The 21,581-nt window shown below is 30.6% G+C and overlaps 1 protein-coding gene across 1 annotated transcript in view; it reads left to right on the forward strand.

Moving 5' to 3' along the window:
• Positions 1–20,543, forward strand: part of LOC145284997 (uncharacterized) — an 80,494-nt gene extending 59,951 nt beyond the window's left edge. Inside the window, exon 3 of the mRNA XM_080134088.1 lies at positions 20,028–20,543. Within this exon, the coding sequence (XP_079990214.1) occupies positions 20,028–20,254 (227 nt within the window). The 3' untranslated portion in view covers positions 20,255–20,543. The remainder of the gene's footprint in view (positions 1–20,027) is intronic.
• The last annotated feature ends 1,038 nt before the right edge of the window (positions 20,544–21,581 follow it).

Genomic DNA, 21,581 nt, shown 5'->3' on the forward strand with positions numbered 1-21,581 from the left:
TTGACACATCAAAAGAAATGAACTCATCAAAAGACGTTGACACATCAAAAGAAATGAACTTATCAAAAGAAGTTGACACATCAAAAGAAATGAACTCATCAAAAGACGTTGACACATCAAAAGAAATGAACTTATCAAAAGACGTTGACACATCAAAAGAAATGAACTCATCAAAAGACGTTGACACATCAAAAGAAATGAACTTATCAAAAGACGTTGACACATCAAAAGAAATGAACTCATCAAAAGACGTTGACACATCAAAAGAAATGAACTCATCAAAAGACGTTGACACATACAAAAGAAATGAACTCATCAAAAGACGTTGACACATCAAAAGAAATGAACTTATCAAAAGAAGTTGACACATCAAAAGAAATGAACTCATCAAAAGACGTTGACACATCAAAAGAAATGAACTTATCAAAAGACGTTGACACATCAAAAGAAATGAACTCATCAAAAGACGTTGACACATCAAAAGAAATGAACTTATCAAAAGACGTTGACACATCAAAAGAAATGAACTTATCAAAAGGAGTTGACACATACAAAAGAAATGAACTCATCAAAAGACGTTGACACATCAAAAGAAATGAACTTATCAAAAGACGTTGACACATCAAAAGAAATGAACTTATCAAAAGACGTTGACACATCAAAAGAAATGAACTTATCAAAAGACGTTGACACATAAAAGAAATGAACTTATCAAAAGACGTTGACACATCAAAAGAAATGAACTTATCAAAAGACGTTGACACATCAAAAGAAATGAACTTATCAAAAGACGTTGACACATCAAAAGAAATGAACTCATCAAAAGACGTTGACACATCAAAAGAAATGAACTTATCAAAAGACGTTGACACATCAAAAGAAATGAACTCATCAAAAGACGTTGACACATCAAAAGAAATGAACTCATCAAAAGACGTTGACACATACAAAAGAAATGAACTCATCAAAAGACGTTGACACATCAAAAGAAATGAACTTATCAAAAGAAGTTGACACATCAAAAGAAATGAACTCATCAAAAGACGTTGACACATCAAAAGAAATGAACTTATCAAAAGACGTTGACACATCAAAAGAAATGAACTCATCAAAAGACGTTGACACATCAAAAGAAATGAACTTATCAAAAGACGTTGACACATCAAAAGAAATGAACTTATCAAAAGGAGTTGACACATACAAAAGAAATGAACTCATCAAAAGACGTTGACACATCAAAAGAAATGAACTCATCAAAAGACGTTGACACATCAAAAGAAATGAACTTATAAAAAGACGTTGACACATCAAAAGAAATGAACTTATCAAAAGACGTTGACACATCAAAAGAAATGAACTTATCAAAAGAAGTTGACACATCAAAAGAAATGAACTCATCAAAAGACGTTGACACATCAAAAGAAATGAACTTATCAAAAGACGTTGACACATCAAAAGAAATGAACTCATCAAAAGACGTTGACACATCAAAAGAAATGAACTCATCAAAAGACGTTGACACATCAAAAGAAATGAACTTATCAAAAGAAGTTGACACATCAAAAGAAATGAACTCATCAAAAGACGTTGACACATCAAAAGAAATGAACTTATCAAAAGACGTTGACACATCAAAAGAAATGAACTCATCAAAAGACGTTGACACATCAAAAGAAATGAACTCATCAAAAGACGTTGACACATCAAAAGAAATGAACTTATCAAAAGAAGTTGACACATCAAAAGAAATGAACTCATCAAAAGACGTTGACACATCAAAAGAAATGAACTTATCAAAAGACGTTGACACATCAAAAGAAATGAACTCATCAAAAGACGTTGACACATCAAAAGAAATGAACTTATCAAAAGACGTTGACACATCAAAAGAAATGAACTCATCAAAAGACGTTGACACATCAAAAGAAATGAACTCATCAAAAGACGTTGACACATACAAAAGAAATGAACTCATCAAAAGACGTTGACACATCAAAAGAAATGAACTTATCAAAAGAAGTTGACACATCAAAAGAAATGAACTCATCAAAAGACGTTGACACATCAAAAGAAATGAACTTATCAAAAGACGTTGACACATCAAAAGAAATGAACTCACAAAAAGACGTTGACACATCAAAAGAAATGAACTTATCAAAAGACGTTGACACATCAAAAGAAATGAACTTATCAAAAGGAGTTGACACATACAAAAGAAATGAACTCATCAAAAGACGTTGACACATCAAAAGAAATGAACTCATCAAAAGACGTTGACACATCAAAAGAAATGAACTTATCAAAAGACGTTGACACATCAAAAGAAATGAACTTATCAAAAGACGTTGACACATCAAAAGAAATGAACTTATCAAAAGAAGTTGACACATCAAAAGAAATGAACTCATCAAAAGACGTTGACACATCAAAAGAAATGAACTTATCAAAAGACGTTGACACATCAAAAGAAATGAACTCATCAAAAGACGTTGACACATCAAAAGAAATGAACTCATCAAAAGACGTTGACACATCAAAAGAAATGAACTTATCAAAAGAAGTTGACACATCAAAAGAAATGAACTCATCAAAAGACGTTGACACATCAAAAGAAATGAACTTATCAAAAGACGTTGACACATCAAAAGAAATGAACTCATCAAAAGACGTTGACACATCAAAAGAAATGAACTCATCAAAAGACGTTGACACATCAAAAGAAATGAACTTATCAAAAGAAGTTGACACATCAAAAGAAATGAACTCATCAAAAGACGTTGACACATCAAAAGAAATGAACTTATCAAAAGACGTTGACACATCAAAAGAAATGAACTCATCAAAAGACGTTGACACATCAAAAGAAATGAACTCATCAAAAGACGTTGACACATCAAAAGAAATGAACTTATCAAAAGACGTTGACACATCAAAAGAAATGAACTCATCAAAAGACGTTGACACATCAAAAGAAATGAACTTATCAAAAGACGTTGACACATCAAAAGAAATGAACTTATCAAAAGAAGTTGACACATCAAAAGAAATGAACTCATCAAAAGACGTTGACACATCAAAAGAAATGAACTTATCAAAAGACGTTGACACATCAAAAGAAATGAACTCATCAAAAGACGTTGACACATCAAAAGAAATGAACTCATCAAAAGACGTTGACACATCAAAAGAAATGAACTTATCAAAAGACGTTGACACATCAAAAGAAATGAACTCATCAAAAGACGTTGACACATCAAAAGAAATGAACTCATCAAAAGACGTTGACACATCAAAAGAAATGAACTTATCAAAAGACGTTGACACATCAAAAGAAATGAACTTATCAAAAGACGTTGACACATCAAAAGAAATGAACTTATCAAAAGACGTTGACACATCAAAAGAAATGAACTCATCAAAAGACGTTGACACATCAAAAGAAATGAACTTATCAAAAGACGTTGACACATCAAAAGAAATGAACTTATCAAAAGAAGTTGACACATCAAAAGAAATGAACTCATCAAAAGACGTTGACACATCAAAAGAAATGAACTCATCAAAAGACGTTGACACATCAAAAGAAATGAACTTATCAAAAGACGTTGACACATCAAAAGAAATGAACTTATCAAAAGACGTTGACACATCAAAAGAAATGAACTCATCAAAAGACGTTGACACATCAAAAGAAATGAACTTATCAAAAGACGTTGACACATCAAAAGAAATGAACTCATCAAAAGACGTTGACACATCAAAAGAAATGAACTCATCAAAAGACGTTGACACATACAAAAGAAATGAACTCATCAAAAGACGTTGACACATCAAAAGAAATGAACTTATCAAAAGAAGTTGACACATCAAAAGAAATGAACTCATCAAAAGACGTTGACACATCAAAAGAAATGAACTTATCAAAAGACGTTGACACATAAAAGAAATGAACTTATCAAAAGACGTTGACACATCAAAAGAAATGAACTCATCAAAAGACGTTGACACATCAAAAGAAATAAACTTATCAAAAGAAGTTGACACATCAAAAGAAATGAACTCATCAAAAGACGTTGACACATCAAAAGAAATGAACTTATCAAAAGACGTTGACACATCAAAAGAAATGAACTCATCAAAAGACGTTGACACATCAAAAGAAATGAACTTATCAAAAGACGTTGACACATCAAAAGAAATGAACTCATAAAAAGACGTTGACACATCAAAAGAAATGAACTTATCAAAAGACGTTGACACATCAAAAGAAATGAACTCATCAAAAGACGTTGACACATCAAAAGAAATGAACTTATCAAAAGACGTTGACACATCAAAAGAAATGAACTTATCAAAACACGTTGACACATCAAAAGAAATGAACTTATCAAAAGAAGTTGACACATCAAAAGAAATGAACTCATCAAAAGACGTTGACACATCAAAAGAAATGAACTTATCAAAAGACGTTGACACATCAAAAGAAATGAACTCATCAAAAGACGTTGACACATCAAAAGAAATGAACTCATCAAAAGACGTTGACACATCAAAAGAAATGAACTTATCAAAAGAAGTTGACACATCAAAAGAAATGAACTCATCAAAAGACGTTGACACATCAAAAGAAATGAACTTATCAAAAGACGTTGACACATCAAAAGAAATGAACTCATCAAAAGACGTTGACACATCAAAAGAAATGAACTCATCAAAAGACGTTGACACATCAAAAGAAATGAACTTATCAAAAGAAGTTGACACATCAAAAGAAATGAACTCATCAAAAGACGTTGACACATCAAAAGAAATGAACTTATCAAAAGACGTTGACACATCAAAAGAAATGAACTCATCAAAAGACGTTGACACATCAAAAGAAATGAACTCATCAAAAGACGTTGACACATCAAAAGAAATGAACTTATCAAAAGACGTTGACACATCAAAAGAAATGAACTCATCAAAAGACGTTGACACATCAAAAGAAATGAACTTATCAAAAGACGTTGACACATCAAAAGAAATGAACTTATCAAAAGACGTTGACACATCAAAAGAAATGAACTCATCAAAAGACGTTGACACATCAAAAGAAATGAACTTATCAAAAGACGTTGACACATCAAAAGAAATGAACTCATCAAAAGACGTTGACACATCAAAAGAAATGAACTCATCAAAAGACGTTGACACATCAAAAGAAATGAACTTATCAAAAGACGTTGACACATCAAAAGAAATGAACTCATCAAAAGACGTTGACACATCAAAAGAAATGAACTTATCAAAAGACGTTGACACATCAAAAGAAATGAACTCATCAAAAGACGTTGACACATCAAAAGAAATGAACTTATCAAAAGACGTTGACACATCAAAAGAAATGAACTCATCAAAAGACGTTGACACATCAAAAGAAATGAACTTATCAAAAGACGTTGACACATCAAAAGAAATGAACCTATCAAAAGAAGTTGACACATCAAAAGAAATGAACTCATCAAAAGACGTTGACACATCAAAAGAAATGAACTCATCAAAAGACGTTGACACATCAAAAGAAATGAACTTATCAAAAGACGTTGACACATCAAAAGAAATGAACTCATCAAAAGACGTTGACACATCAAAGGAAATGAACTCATCAAAAGACGTTGACACATCAAAAGAAATGAACTTATCAAAAGAAGTTGACACATCAAAAGAAATGAACTCATCAAAAGACGTTGACACATCAAAAGAAATGAACTTATCAAAAGACGTTGACACATCAAAAGAAATGAACTCATCAAAAGACGTTGACACATCAAAAGAAATGAACTTATCAAAAGAAGTTGACACATCAAAAGAAATGAACTCATCAAAAGACGTTGACACATCAAAAGAAATGAACTTATCAAAAGACGTTGACACATCAAAAGAAATGAACTCATCAAAAGACGTTGACACATCAAAAGAAATGAACTCATAAAAAGACGTTGACACATCAAAAGAAATGAACTTATCAAAAGACGTTGACACATCAAAAGAAATGAACTCATCAAAAGACGTTGACACATCAAAAGAAATGAACTCATCAAAAGACGTTGACACATCAAAAGAAATGAACTTATCAAAAGAAGTTGACACATCAAAAGAAATGAACTCATCAAAAGACGTTGACACATCAAAAGAAATGAACTTATCAAAAGACGTTGACACATCAAAAGAAATGAACTCATCAAAAGACGTTGACACATCAAAAGAAATGAACTCATCAAAAGACGTTGACACATCAAAAGAAATGAACTTATCAAAAGACGTTGACACATCAAAAGAAATGAACTCATCAAAAGACGTTGACACATCAAAAGAAATGAACTCATCAAAAGACGTTGACACATCAAAAGAAATGAACTTATCAAAAGACGTTGACACATCAAAAGAAATGAACTTATCAAAAGACGTTGACACATCAAAAGAAATGAACTTATCAAAAGACGTTGACACATCAAAAGAAATGAACTCATCAAAAGACGTTGACACATCAAAAGAAATGAACTTATCAAAAGACGTTGACACATCAAAAGAAATGAACTTATCAAAAGAAGTTGACACATCAAAAGAAATGAACTCATCAAAAGACGTTGACACGTCAAAAGAAATGAACTCATCAAAAGACGTTGACACATCAAAAGAAATGAACTTATCAAAAGAAGTTGACACATCAAAAGAAATGAACTCATCAAAAGACGTTGACACATCAAAAGAAATGAACTTATCAAAAGACGTTGACACATCAAAAGTAATGAACTCATCAAAAGACGTTGACACATCAAAAGAAATGAACTCATCAAAAGACGTTGACACATCAAAAGAAATGAACTTATCAAAAGAAGTTGACACATCAAAAGAAATGAACTCATCAAAAGACGTTGACACATCAAAAGAAATGAACTTATCAAAAGACGTTGACACATCAAAAGAAATGAACTAATCAAAAGACGTTGACACATCAAAAGAAATGAACTCATCAAAAGACGTTGACACATCAAAAGAAATGAACTTATCAAAAGAAGTTGACACATCAAAAGAAATGAACTCATCAAAAGACGTTGACACATCAAAAGAAATGAACTTATCAAAAGAAGTTGACACATCAAAAGAAATGAACTCATCAAAAGACGTTGACACATCAAAAGAAATGAACTCATCAAAAGACGTTGACACATCAAAAGAAATGAACTTATCAAAAGAAGTTGACACATCAAAAGAAATGAACTCATCAAAAGACGTTGACACATCAAAAGAAATGAACTTATCAAAAGACGTTGACACATCAAAAGAAATGAACTCATCAAAAGACGTTGACACATCAAAAGAAATGAACTTATCAAAAGACGTTGACACATCAAAAGAAATGAACTTATCAAAAGACGTTGACACATCAAAAGAAATGAACTTATCAAAAGAAGTTGACACATCAAAAGAAATGAACTCATCAAAAGACGTTGACACATCAAAAGAAATGAACTCATCAAAAGACGTTGACACATCAAAAGAAATGAACTTATCAAAAGACGTTGACACATCAAAAGAAATGAACTCATCAAAAGACGTTGACACATCAAAGGAAATGAACTCATCAAAAGACGTTGACACATCAAAAGAAATGAACTTATCAAAAGAAGTTGACACATCAAAAGAAATGAACTCATCAAAAGACGTTGACACATCAAAAGAAATGAACTTATCAAAAGACGTTGACACATCAAAAGAAATGAACTCATCAAAAGACGTTGACACATCAAAAGAAATGAACTTATCAAAAGAAGTTGACACATCAAAAGAAATGAACTCATCAAAAGACGTTGACACATCAAAAGAAATGAACTTATCAAAAGACGTTGACACATCAAAAGAAATGAACTCATCAAAAGACGTTGACACATCAAAAGAAATGAACTCATAAAAAGACGTTGACACATCAAAAGAAATGAACTTATCAAAAGACGTTGACACATCAAAAGAAATGAACTCATCAAAAGACGTTGACACATCAAAAGAAATGAACTCATCAAAAGACGTTGACACATCAAAAGAAATGAACTTATCAAAAGAAGTTGACACATCAAAAGAAATGAACTCATCAAAAGACGTTGACACATCAAAAGAAATGAACTTATCAAAAGACGTTGACACATCAAAAGAAATGAACTCATCAAAAGACGTTGACACATCAAAAGAAATGAACTCATCAAAAGACGTTGACACATCAAAAGAAATGAACTTATCAAAAGACGTTGACACATCAAAAGAAATGAACTCAGCAAAAGACGTTGACACATCAAAAGAAATGAACTCATCAAAAGACGTTGACACATCAAAAGAAATGAACTTATCAAAAGACGTTGACACATCAAAAGAAATGAACTAATCAAAAGACGTTGACACATCAAAAGAAATGAACTCATCAAAAGACGTTGACACATCAAAAGAAATGAACTTATCAAAAGAAGTTGACACATCAAAAGAAATGAACTCATCAAAAGACGTTGACACATCAAAAGAAATGAACTTATCAAAAGAAGTTGACACATCAAAAGAAATGAACTCATCAAAAGACGTTGACACATCAAAAGAAATGAACTCATCAAAAGACGTTGACACATCAAAAGAAATGAACTTATCAAAAGAAGTTGACACATCAAAAGAAATGAACTCATCAAAAGACGTTGACACATCAAAAGAAATGAACTTATCAAAAGACGTTGACACATCAAAAGAAATGAACTCATCAAAAGACGTTGACACATCAAAAGAAATGAACTTATCAAAAGACGTTGACACATCAAAAGAAATGAACTTATCAAAAGACGTTGACACATCAAAAGAAATGAACTTATCAAAAGAAGTTGACACATCAAAAGAAATGAACTCATCAAAAGACGTTGACACATCAAAAGAAATGAACTCATCAAAAGACGTTGACACATCAAAAGAAATGAACTTATCAAAAGACGTTGACACATCAAAAGAAATGAACTCATCAAAAGACGTTGACACATCAAAGGAAATGAACTCATCAAAAGACGTTGACACATCAAAAGAAATGAACTTATCAAAAGAAGTTGACACATCAAAAGAAATGAACTCATCAAAAGACGTTGACACATCAAAAGAAATGAACTTATCAAAAGACGTTGACACATCAAAAGAAATGAACTCATCAAAAGACGTTGACACATCAAAAGAAATGAACTTATCAAAAGAAGTTGACACATCAAAAGAAATGAACTCATCAAAAGACGTTGACACATCAAAAGAAATGAACTTATCAAAAGACGTTGACACATCAAAAGAAATGAACTCATCAAAAGACGTTGACACATCAAAAGAAATGAACTCATAAAAAGACGTTGACACATCAAAAGAAATGAACTTATCAAAAGACGTTGACACATCAAAAGAAATGAACTCATCAAAAGACGTTGACACATCAAAAGAAATGAACTCATCAAAAGACGTTGACACATCAAAAGAAATGAACTTATCAAAAGAAGTTGACACATCAAAAGAAATGAACTCATCAAAAGACGTTGACACATCAAAAGAAATGAACTTATCAAAAGACGTTGACACATCAAAAGAAATGAACTCATCAAAAGACGTTGACACATCAAAAGAAATGAACTCATCAAAAGACGTTGACACATCAAAAGAAATGAACTTATCAAAAGACGTTGACACATCAAAAGAAATGAACTCAGCAAAAGACGTTGACACATCAAAAGAAATGAACTCATCAAAAGACGTTGACACATCAAAAGAAATGAACTTATCAAAAGACGTTGACACATCAAAAGAAATGAACTTATCAAAAGACGTTGACACATCAAAAGAAATGAACTTATCAAAAGACGTTGACACATCAAAAGAAATGAACTCATCAAAAGACGTTGACACATCAAAAGAAATGAACTTATCAAAAGACGTTGACACATCAAAAGAAATGAACTTATCAAAAGAAGTTGACACATCAAAAGAAATGAACTCATCAAAAGACGTTGACACGTCAAAAGAAATGAACTCATCAAAAGACGTTGACACATCAAAAGAAATGAACTTATCAAAAGAAGTTGACACATCAAAAGAAATGAACTCATCAAAAGACGTTGACACATCAAAAGAAATGAACTTATCAAAAGACGTTGACACATCAAAAGTAATGAACTCATCAAAAGACGTGGACACATCAAAAGAAATGAACTCATCAAAAGACGTTGACACATCAAAAGAAATGAACTTATCAAAAGAAGTTGACACATCAAAAGAAATGAACTCATCAAAAGACGTTGACACATCAAAAGAAATGAACTTATCAAAAGACGTTGACACATCAAAAGAAATGAACTAATCAAAAGACGTTGACACATCAAAAGAAATGAACTCATCAAAAGACGTTGACACATCAAAAGAAATGAACTTATCAAAAGAAGTTGACACATCAAAAGAAATGAACTCATCAAAAGACGTTGACACATCAAAAGAAATGAACTTATCAAAAGAAGTTGACACATCAAAAGAAATGAACTCATCAAAAGACGTTGACACATCAAAAGAAATGAACTCATCAAAAGACGTTGACACATCAAAAGAAATGAACTTATCAAAAGAAGTTGACACATCAAAAGAAATGAACTCATCAAAAGACGTTGACACATCAAAAGAAATGAACTTATCAAAAGACGTTGACACATCAAAAGAAATGAACTCATCAAAAGACGTTGACACATCAAAAGAAATGAACTTATCAAAAGACGTTGACACATCAAAAGAAATGAACTTATCAAAAGAAGTTGACACATCAAAAGAAATGAACTCATCAAAAGACGTTGACACATCAAAAGAAATGAACTTATCAAAAGACGTTGACACATCAAAAGAAATGAACTCATCAAAAGACGTTGACACATCAAAAGAAATGAACTCATCAAAAGACGTTGACACATCAAAAGAAATGAACTTATCAAAAGACGTTGACACATCAAAAGAAATGAACTCATCAAAAGACGTTGACACATCAAAAGAAATGAACTTATCAAAAGACGTTGACACATCAAAAGAAATGAACTCATCAAAAGACGTTGACACATCAAAAGAAATGAACTTATCAAAAGACGTTGACACATCAAAAGAAATGAACTCATCAAAAGACGTTGACACATCAAAAGAAATGAACTTATCAAAAGACGTTGACACATCAAAAGAAATGAACTTATCAAAAGAAGTTGACACATCAAAAGAAATGAACTCATCAAAAGACGTTGACACATCAAAAGCAATGAACTCATCAAAAGACGTTGACAAATCAAAAGAAATGAACTTATCAAAAGAAGTTGACACATCAAAAGAAATGAACTCATCAAAAGACGTTGACACATCAAAAGAAATGAACTTATCAAAAGACGTTGACACATCAAAAGTAATGAACTCATCAAAAGACGTTGACACATCAAAAGAAATGAACTCATCAAAAGACGTTGACACATCAAAAGAAATGAACTTATCAAAAGACGTTGACACATCAAAAGAAATGAACTCATCAAAAGACGTTGACACATCAAAAGAAATGAACTTATCAAAAGACGTTGACACATCAAAAGAAATGAACTCATCAAAAGACGTTGACACATCAAAAGAAATGAACTCATCAAAAGACGTTGACACATCAAAAGAAATGAACTTATCAAAAGAAGTTGACACATCAAAAGAAATGAACTCATCAAAAGACGTAGACACATCAAAAGAAATGAACTTATCAAAAGACGTTGACACATCAAAAAAAATGAACTTATCAAAAGACGTTGACACATCAAAAGAAATGAACTCATCAAAAGACGTTGACACATCAAAAGAAATGAACTTATCAAAAGACGTTGACACATCAAAAGAAATGAACTCATCAAAAGACGTTGACACATCAAAAGAAATGAACTCATCAAAAGACGTTGACACATCAAAAGAAATGAACTCATCAAAAGACGTTGACACATCAAAAGAAATGAACTCATCAAAAGACGTTGACACATCAAAAGAAATGAACTCATCAAAAGACGTTGACACATCAAAAGAAATGAACTTATCAAAAGACGTTGACACATCAAAAGAAATGAACTTATCAAAAGACGTTGACACATCAAAAGAAATGAACTTATCAAAAGACGTTGACACATCAAAAGAAATGAACTTATCAAAAGACGTTGACACATCAAAAGAAATGAACTTATCAAAAGACGTTGACACATCAAAAGAAATGAACTCATCAAAAGACGTTGACACATCAAAAGAAATGAACTCATCAAAAGACGTTGACACATAAAAGAAATGAACTCATCAAAAGACGTTGACACATCAAAAGAAATTAACTTATCAAAAGACGTTGACACATCAAAAGAAATGAACTTATCAAAAGACGTTGACACATAAAAAGAAATGAACTTATCAAAAGACGTTGACACATCAAAAGAAATGAACTTATCAAAAGACGTTGACACATCAAAAGAAATGAACTTATCAAAAGAAGTTGACTGATAAAAAGAAGTTGACCGATAAAAAGAAAAAAACTCATAAAAAGGAAAAAACTCATCAACAGAAATGAACTTATCATCAGAAATGAACTCATCAAAAGAAATGAACTCATCAAAAGAAATGAACTCATCAAAAGAAATGAACTCATCAAAAGAAATGAACTCATCAAAAGAAATGAACTCATCAAAAGAAATGAACTCATCAAAAGAAATGAACTCATCAAAAGAAATGAACTCATCAAAAGAAATGAACTCATCAAAAGAAATGAACTCATCAAAAGAAATGAACTCATCAACAGAAATGAACTCATCAAAAGAAATGAACTCATCAAAAGAAATGAACTCATCAAAAGAAATGAACTCATCAACAGAAATGAACTCATCAAAAGAAATGAACTCATCAAAAGAAATGAACTCATCAAAAGAAATGAACTCATCAAAAGAAATGAACTCATCAAAAGAAATGAACTCATCAAAAGAAATTGATTCATCAACAGAAATGAACTCATCAAAAGAAATGAACTCATCAAAAGAAATGAACTCATCAAAAGAAATGAACTCATCAAAAGAAATGAACTCATCAAAAGAAATGAACTCATCAAAAGAAATGAACTCATCAAAAGAAATTGATTCATCAACAGAAATGAACTCATCAAAAGAAATGAACTCATCAAAAGAAATGAACTCATCAAAAGAAATGAACTCATCAAAAGAAATTGATTCATCAAAAGAAATGAACTCATCAAAAGAAATGAACTCATCAAAAGAAATGAACTCATCAAAAGAAATTGATTCATCAACAGAAATGAACTCATCAAAAGAAATGAACTCATCAAAAGAAATGAACTCATCAAAAGAAATGAACTCATCAAAAGAAATGAACTCATCAAAAGAAATGAACTCATCAACAGAAATGAACTCATCAAAAGAAATGAACTCATCAAAAGAAATGAACTCATCAAAAGAAATGAACTCATCAAAAGAAATGAACTCATCAAAAGAAATGAACTCATCAAAAGAAATGAACTCATCAAAAGAAATGAACTCATCAACAGAAATGAACTCATCAAAAGAAATGAACTCATCAAAAGAAATGAACTTATCAACAGAAATGAACTCATCAAAAGAAATGAACTCATCAAAAGAAATGAACTCATCAACAGAAATAAACTCATCAACAGAAATGAACTCATCAAAAGAAATTGATTCATCAACAGAAATGAACTCATCAAAAGAAATGAACTCATCAAAAGAAATGAACTCATCAAAAGAAATGAACTCATCAAAAGAAATGAACTCATCAAAAGAAATGAACTTATCAAAAGAAATGAACTCATCAAAAGAAATGAACTCATCAACAGAAATGAACTCATCAAAAGAAATGAACTCATCAAAAGAAATGAACTCATCAACAGAAATGAACTCATCAAAAGAAATGAACTCATCAAAAGAAATGAACTTATCAAAAGAAATGAACTCATCAAAAGAAATGAACTCATCAAAAGAAATGAACTCATCAAAAGAAATGAACTCATCAAAAGAAATGAACTCATCAAAAGAAATTGATTCATCAACAGAAATGAACTCATCAAAAGAAATGAACTCATCAAAAGAAATGAACTCATCAAAAGAAATGAACTCATCAAAAGAAATGAACTCATCAAAAGAAATGAACTCATCAAAAGAAATGAACTCATCAAAAGAAATGAACTCATCAAAAGAAATGAACTCATCAAAAGAAATGAACTCATCAAAAGAAATGAACTCATCAACAGAAATGAACTCATCAAAAGAAATGAACTCATCAAAAGAAATGAACTTATCAACAGAAATGAACTCATCAAAAGAAATGAACTCATCAAAAGAAATGAACTCATCAACAGAAATAAACTCATCAACAGAAATGAACTCATCAAAAGAAATTGATTCATCAACAGAAATGAACTCATCAAAAGAAATGAACTCATCAAAAGAAATGAACTCATCAAAAGAAATGAACTCATCAAAAGAAATGAACTCATCAAAAGAAATGAACTTATCAAAAGAAATGAACTCATCAAAAGAAATGAACTCATCAACAGAAATGAACTCATCAAAAGAAATGAACTCATCAAAAGAAATGAACTCATCAACAGAAATGAACTCATCAAAAGAAATGAACTCATCAAAAGAAATGAACTTATCAAAAGAAATGAACTCATCAAAAGAAATGAACTCATCAAAAGAAATGAACTCATCAAAAGAAATGAACTCATCAAAAGAAATGAACTCATCAAAAGAAATTGATTCATCAACAGAAATGAACTCATCAAAAGAAATGAACTCATCAAAAGAAATGAACTCATCAAAAGAAATGAACTCATCAAAAGAAATGAACTCATCAAAAGAAATGAACTCATCAAAAGAAATGAACTCATCAAAAGAAATGAACTCATCAAAAGAAATGAACTCATCAACAGAAATGAACTCATCAAAAGAAATTGATTCATCAACAGAAATGAACTCATCAAAAGAAATGAACTCATCAAAAGAAATGAACTCATCAAAAGAAATGAACTCATCAAAAGAAATGAACTCATCAAAAGAAATGAACTCATCAAAAGAAATGAACTCATCAAAAGAAATGAACTCATCAAAAGAAATGAACTCATCAACAGAAATGAAGTCATCAAAAGAAATGAACTCATCAAAAGAAATGAACTCATCAAAAGAAATGAACTCATCAAAAGAAATGAACTCATCAAAAGAAATGAACTCATCAAAAGAAATGAACTCATCAAAAGAAATTGATTCATCAACAGAAATGAACTCATCAAAAGAAATGAACTCATCAAAAGAAATGAACTCATCAAAAGAAATTGATTCATCAAAAGAAATGAACTCATCAAAAGAAATGAACTCATCAAAGAAATGAACTCATCAAAAGAAATGAACTCATCAAAAGAAATTGATTCATCAACAGAAATGAACTCATCAAAAGAAATGAACTCATAAAAAGAAATGAACTCATCAAAAGAAATGAACTCATCAAAAGAAATGAACTCATCAAAAGAAATGAACTCATCAAAAGAAATGAACTCATCAAAAGAAATGAACTCATCAAAAGAAATGAACTCATCAACAGAAATGAACTCATCAAAAGAAATTGATTCATCAACAGAAATGAACTCATCAAAAGAAATGAACTCATCAAAAGAAATAAACTCATCAAAAGAAATGAACTCATCAAAAGAAATGAACTCATCAAAAGAAATGAACTCATCAAAAGAAATGAACTCATCAAAAGAAATGAACTCATCAAAAGAAATGAACTCATCAAAAGAAATGAACTCATCAAAAGAAATGAACTCATCAAAAGAAATGAACTCATGAAAAGAAATGAACTTATCAAAAGAAATGAACTCATCAAAAGAAATGAACTCATCAAAAGAAATGAACTCATCAACAGAAATGAACTCATCAAAAGAAATGAACTCATCAAAAGAAATGAACTCATCAAAAGAAATGAACTCATCAAAAGAAATGAACTCATCAAAAGAAATGAACTCATCAAAAGAAATGAACTCATCAAAAGAAATGAACTCATCAAAAGAAATGAACTCATCAAAAGAAATGAACTTATCAAAAGAAATGAACTCATCAAAAGAAATGAACTCATCAACAGAAATGAACTCATCAAAAGAAATTGATTCATCAACAGAAATGAACTCATCAAAAGAAATTGATTCATCAACGGAAATGAACTCATCAAAAGAAATGAACTCATCAAAAGAAATGAACTCATCAAAAGAAATGAACTCATCAAAAGAAATGAACTCATCAAAAGAAATGAACTCATCAAAAGAAATGAACCCATCAAAAGAAATGAACTCATCAAAAGAAATGAACTCATCAAAAGAAATGAACTTATCAAAAGAAATGAACTCATCAAAAGAAATGAACTCATCAACAGAAATGAACTCATCAAAAGAAATTGATTCATCAACAGAAATGAACTCATCAAAAGAAATTGATTCATCAACAGAAATGAACTCATCAAAAGAAATGAACTCATCAAAAGAAATGAACTCATCAACAGAAATGAACTCATCAAAAGAAATGAACTCATCAAAAGAAATGAACTCATCAAAAGAAATGAACTTATCAAAAGAAATGAACTCATCAAAAGAAATGAACTCATCAACAGAAATGAACTCATCAAAAGAAATTGATTTATCAACAGAAATGAACTCATCAAAAGAAATTGATTCATCAACAGAAATGAACTCATCAAAAGAAATGAACTCATCAAAAGAAATGAACTCATCAAAAGAAATGAACTCATCAAAAGAAATGAACTCATCAAAAGAAATGAACTCATCAAAAGAAATGAACTCATCAAAAGAAATGAACTCATCAAAAGAAATGAACTTATCAAAAGAAATGAACTCATCAAAAGAAATGAACTCATCAACAGAAATGAACTCATCAAAAGAAATGAACTCATCAAAAGAAATGAACTCATCAACAGAAATGAACTCATCAAAAGAAATGAACTCATCAAAAGAAATGAACTTATCAAAAGAAATGAACTCATCAAAAGAAATGAACTCATCAAAAGAAATGAACTCATCAAAAGAAATGAACTCATCAAAAGAAATGAACTCATCAAAAGAAATGAACTCATCAACAGAAATGAACTCATCAAAAGAAATTGATTCATCAACAGAAATGAACTCATCAAAAGAAATGAACTCATCAAAAGAAATGAACTCATCAAAAGAAATGAACTCATCAAAAGAAATGAACTCATCAAAAGAAATGAACTCATCAAAAGAAATTGATTCATCAACAGAAATGAACTCATCAAAAGAAATGAACTCATCAAAAGAAATGAACTCATCAAAAGAAATGAACTCATCAAAAGAAATTGATTCATCAAAAGAAATGAACTCATCAAAAGAAATGAACTCATCAAAAGAAATGAACTCATCAAAAGAAATGAACTCATCAAAAGAAATTGATTCATCAACAGAAATGAACTCATCAAAAGAAATGAACTCATCAAAAGAAATGAACTCATCAAAAGAAATGAACTCATCAAAAGAAATGAACTCATCAAAAGAAATGAACTCATCAAAAGAAATGAACTCATCAAAAGAAATGAACTCATCAAAAGAAATGAACTCATCAACAGAAATGAACTCATCAAAAGAAATTGATTCATCAACAGAAATGAACTCATCAAAAGAAATGAACTCATCAAAAGAAATGAACTCATCAAAAGAAATGAACTCATCAAAAGAAATTGATTCATCAACAGAAATGAACTCATCAAAAGAAATGAACTCATCAAAAGAAATGAACTCATCAAAAGAAATGAACTCATCAAAAGAAATGAACTCATCAAAAGAAATTTATTCATCAACAGAAATGAACACATCAAAAGAAATGAACTCATCAAAAGAAATGAACTCATCAAAAGAAATTGATTCATCAAAAGAAATGAACTCATCAAAAGAAATGAACACATCAAAAGAAATGAACTCATCAAAAGAAATGAACTCATCAAAAGAAATGAACTTATCAAAAGAAATTAACACATCAAAAGAAATGAACTCATCAAAAGAAATGAACTCATCAAAAGAAATGAACTCATCAAAAGAAATGAACTCATCAAAAGAAATGAACTCATCAAAAGAAATTGATTCATCAACAGAAATGAACTCATCAAAAGAAATGAACTCATCAAAAGAAATGAACTCATCAAAAGAAATGAACTCATCAAAAGAAATGAACTCATCAAAAGAAATGAACTCATCAAAAGAAATTGATTCATCAACAGAAATGAACTCATCAAAAGAAATGAACTCATCAAAAGAAATGAACTCATCAAAAGAAATGAACTCATCAAAAGAAATGAACTCATCAAAAGAAATTGATTCATCAACAGAAATGAACTCATCAAAAGAAATGAACTCATCAAAAGAAATGAACTCATCAAGAAATAAACTCATCAAGAAATAAACGCATCAAGAAATAAACTCATCAAGAAATAAACTCATCAAGAAATAAACTCATCAAGAAATGAACTCATCAAGAAATAAACGCATCAAGAAATAAACTCATCAAGAAATAAACTCATCAAGAAATAAACTCATCAAGAAATAAACTCATCAAGAAATAAACTCATCAAGAAATACTCATCAAGAAATAAACTCATCAAGAAATGAACTCATCAAGAAATGAACTCATCAAGAAATAAACTCATCAAGAAATAAACGCATCAAGAAATAAACGCATCAAGAAATAAACGCATCAAGAAATAAACTCATCAAGAAATGAACTCATCAAAAGACTCATAAAAAGAAAAACTCATCAAAAGAAACGAACTCATCAAAACAAGTGAACTCATCAAAAGAAGTTGATTCATCAAAAGAAATGAAGTCATCAAAAGAAGTGAAGTCATCAAATGAAGTGAAGTCATCAAAAGAAGATGACTCATCAAAAGAAGTTGATGCATCAAAAGAAGTTGATGCATCAAAAGAAGTTGCCTCATCAAAAGAAAAAACTCATCAAAAGAAATGAACTCATCAAAAGTGAACTCGTCAAAAGAAATGAACTCAAAAAAACGAAGTTGACTCATCAAAAGAAATGAACTCATCAAAAGAAGTTTACTCATCATAAGAAATGAACTCATCAAAAAGAAATGAACTCATCAGAAGTAGTTTACTCATCACAAGAAATGAACTTATGAGAAAATTTTACTCATAAAAGAAATGAACTCACATGAACTTAGAGTTATGCATTTGTGTGTTCAAGTAAAAAAGCGATGAGTTCCAGCAACCAGCGAAAGTCTGGCATAGATATTAAGTCCTAACCACTAGACGATGAAAAGATGAAGGCAAAGATAAAAACTAAATAATCAAGCCATGACAAGGAGTTATGAATAAGTTTTCGCCAGTTTAAAGACTTTTAATTCGCAAGGAGTTGGAGAGTTAAATGCTCTCAAAAAGTTTTGAAGAAGATTAAAAATCGATGGAAACTTGAAGGGTCCAGACAGAAAGTTATTGAATTTTATTTAACAGGTTTTTTATTTTATTTATTTCTAAAAATGTAACCCCGAGCCGTCAGGAGTGGGGTTATCTTTAAGGTGCGGTCCAACTTTGCTCCAGGCGACGAGCGATGCAGCCCATAGGGTTATAGATGTCTCAGAACTAATTTTCCACAAATGGAATAGAATACATTTTAAATTTTGTTCCATTTGCCAGAGAATACATCCAAGGGAGATAACTATCTAAAATTTGGCCCAAACTGAAACATTTGTATTGAAAGTTTAAAGAAATTATTGCCTTCATTTTTCTAAATTAGAGAGTATCATTTTTTATAATATTAAATGTACCAAACATTATATTTCTAAATTTGTTACAGATCCTTGAAATTTTAATTTTGTTATTTCTCTTGTTTGCTTTTCAGAAACTGGAGAACTTCGCAGTTATTTTCGTGGCTGTGGCAAAGGTTATCCCAAAAATGTTTGCATCAAAAATGGGAATATAGAAACTTGTTATTACACATGTACACATCATTTCTGTAATGACATTGACATTCGACCCCCCCAAAATCATTCTTCATGTTTTACTATTGACCAAACTTTGTTGGCTTTGATCGTTTTCACATTTGTCAGAAAAGTAGATATCAATTAATTTTCATCAAACATTTGCAAATTGAGTGCTTAGTTCTGGGAACATATTCCAAACTATGTTAAACTTATTTGGTAAAAGTAAAATATTTATTCATAGATTTGAGGAGAAAAAAGATAAAGGCAATAAAATTATTAAAATCATTTTTTCTTTTTGGCCAACTCCTGCAGAGTTGATACACACAAAAACATGTTTATGGTTCATTCCAATATGAACTTTGATTTTGAACATTATGGTAATTTGGAAAGATATTGCATATTTACATTTTGGAGAAATAAAACAAAATTTGTTCATTATATATTCTAACACTAAAGTGTGGAATCAATATAAAAAGAAAATGAAAAATAAAATTCTGTCGTATTTAATAAACTTCCTTTTATAACAAGAGTAGCTGATCCATGGAAAATGGATGAACTCAACAAATTTCATGCTCAACTGTGAAGGCAGGAATGCACACCACATAATGTATTTTCACAAATTCCATGATTGGAAGTGGCCAAAATCAGTGTACTTGTAGATCACATTCACGTGACTTGAAGCTCAACTTTCAATTTTGTTGAAACAAGCAGCCAAACACTCTTCTTGGGAATACTCAATATTTTCTCCGCTTGTTAACTTCTTTTATGAGCCAACTGCCTTAATTCAGTTTCAGATGCACATATTTTTTGTGAAAGAATCAGCTGACAGGATTTTCTAATTATTTTTATTTAGGTATGATATACAAATATTTGTATATGATGTTGCCAAGCTAATCAAAAACCTTGATTCCAGTAAAGCAATCGGCCTTGACGGTATTCCAATTATAGTACTCCAAAAACTTCAACTAGAACTAGCGCCCATACTTACAAAACTGTTTAAACGTTGTCTTAAGGAGAATTGCTTCCCATCACCCTGGAAAATCTCATCAGTATGCCCTGTATTTAAGAATTCAGGTGATCAGTCATCTCCCTCTCAGTACAAGCCAATAAGTCTCCTAAGTTGCTGGAATCTGCGTTAAATAGAGAAGTAATCCACCATCTCAGCAAAATAACCTTCTTAGTGACACACAATATGGTTTCCATTCTGCTAGATCTACAGTAGATATGCTTACAGTTATATCTCATGGGATTAGCAAATCTCTCGATGGAGGCTTCTTTTCTAGAGCAATTACTCTTGACATATCAAAGGCCTTTGATAGGGTATGGCATAAAGGTTTACTTCACAAGATCTCCAGCTATACCATAGCTGGAAATATCTTCTCAATTATTAAATCATTTCTCTCTGATAGATTCATAAGAGTAGTAGTTGATGGGCAGAAATCAGAAACTCACAGTATTAATGCTGGTGTCCC

Source organism: Euprymna scolopes, chromosome 9 (assembly GCF_053919585.1).
Source record: "Euprymna scolopes isolate OS-2025 chromosome 9, ASM5391958v1, whole genome shotgun sequence".
Taxonomy (NCBI): domain Eukaryota; kingdom Metazoa; phylum Mollusca; class Cephalopoda; order Sepiida; family Sepiolidae; genus Euprymna; species Euprymna scolopes.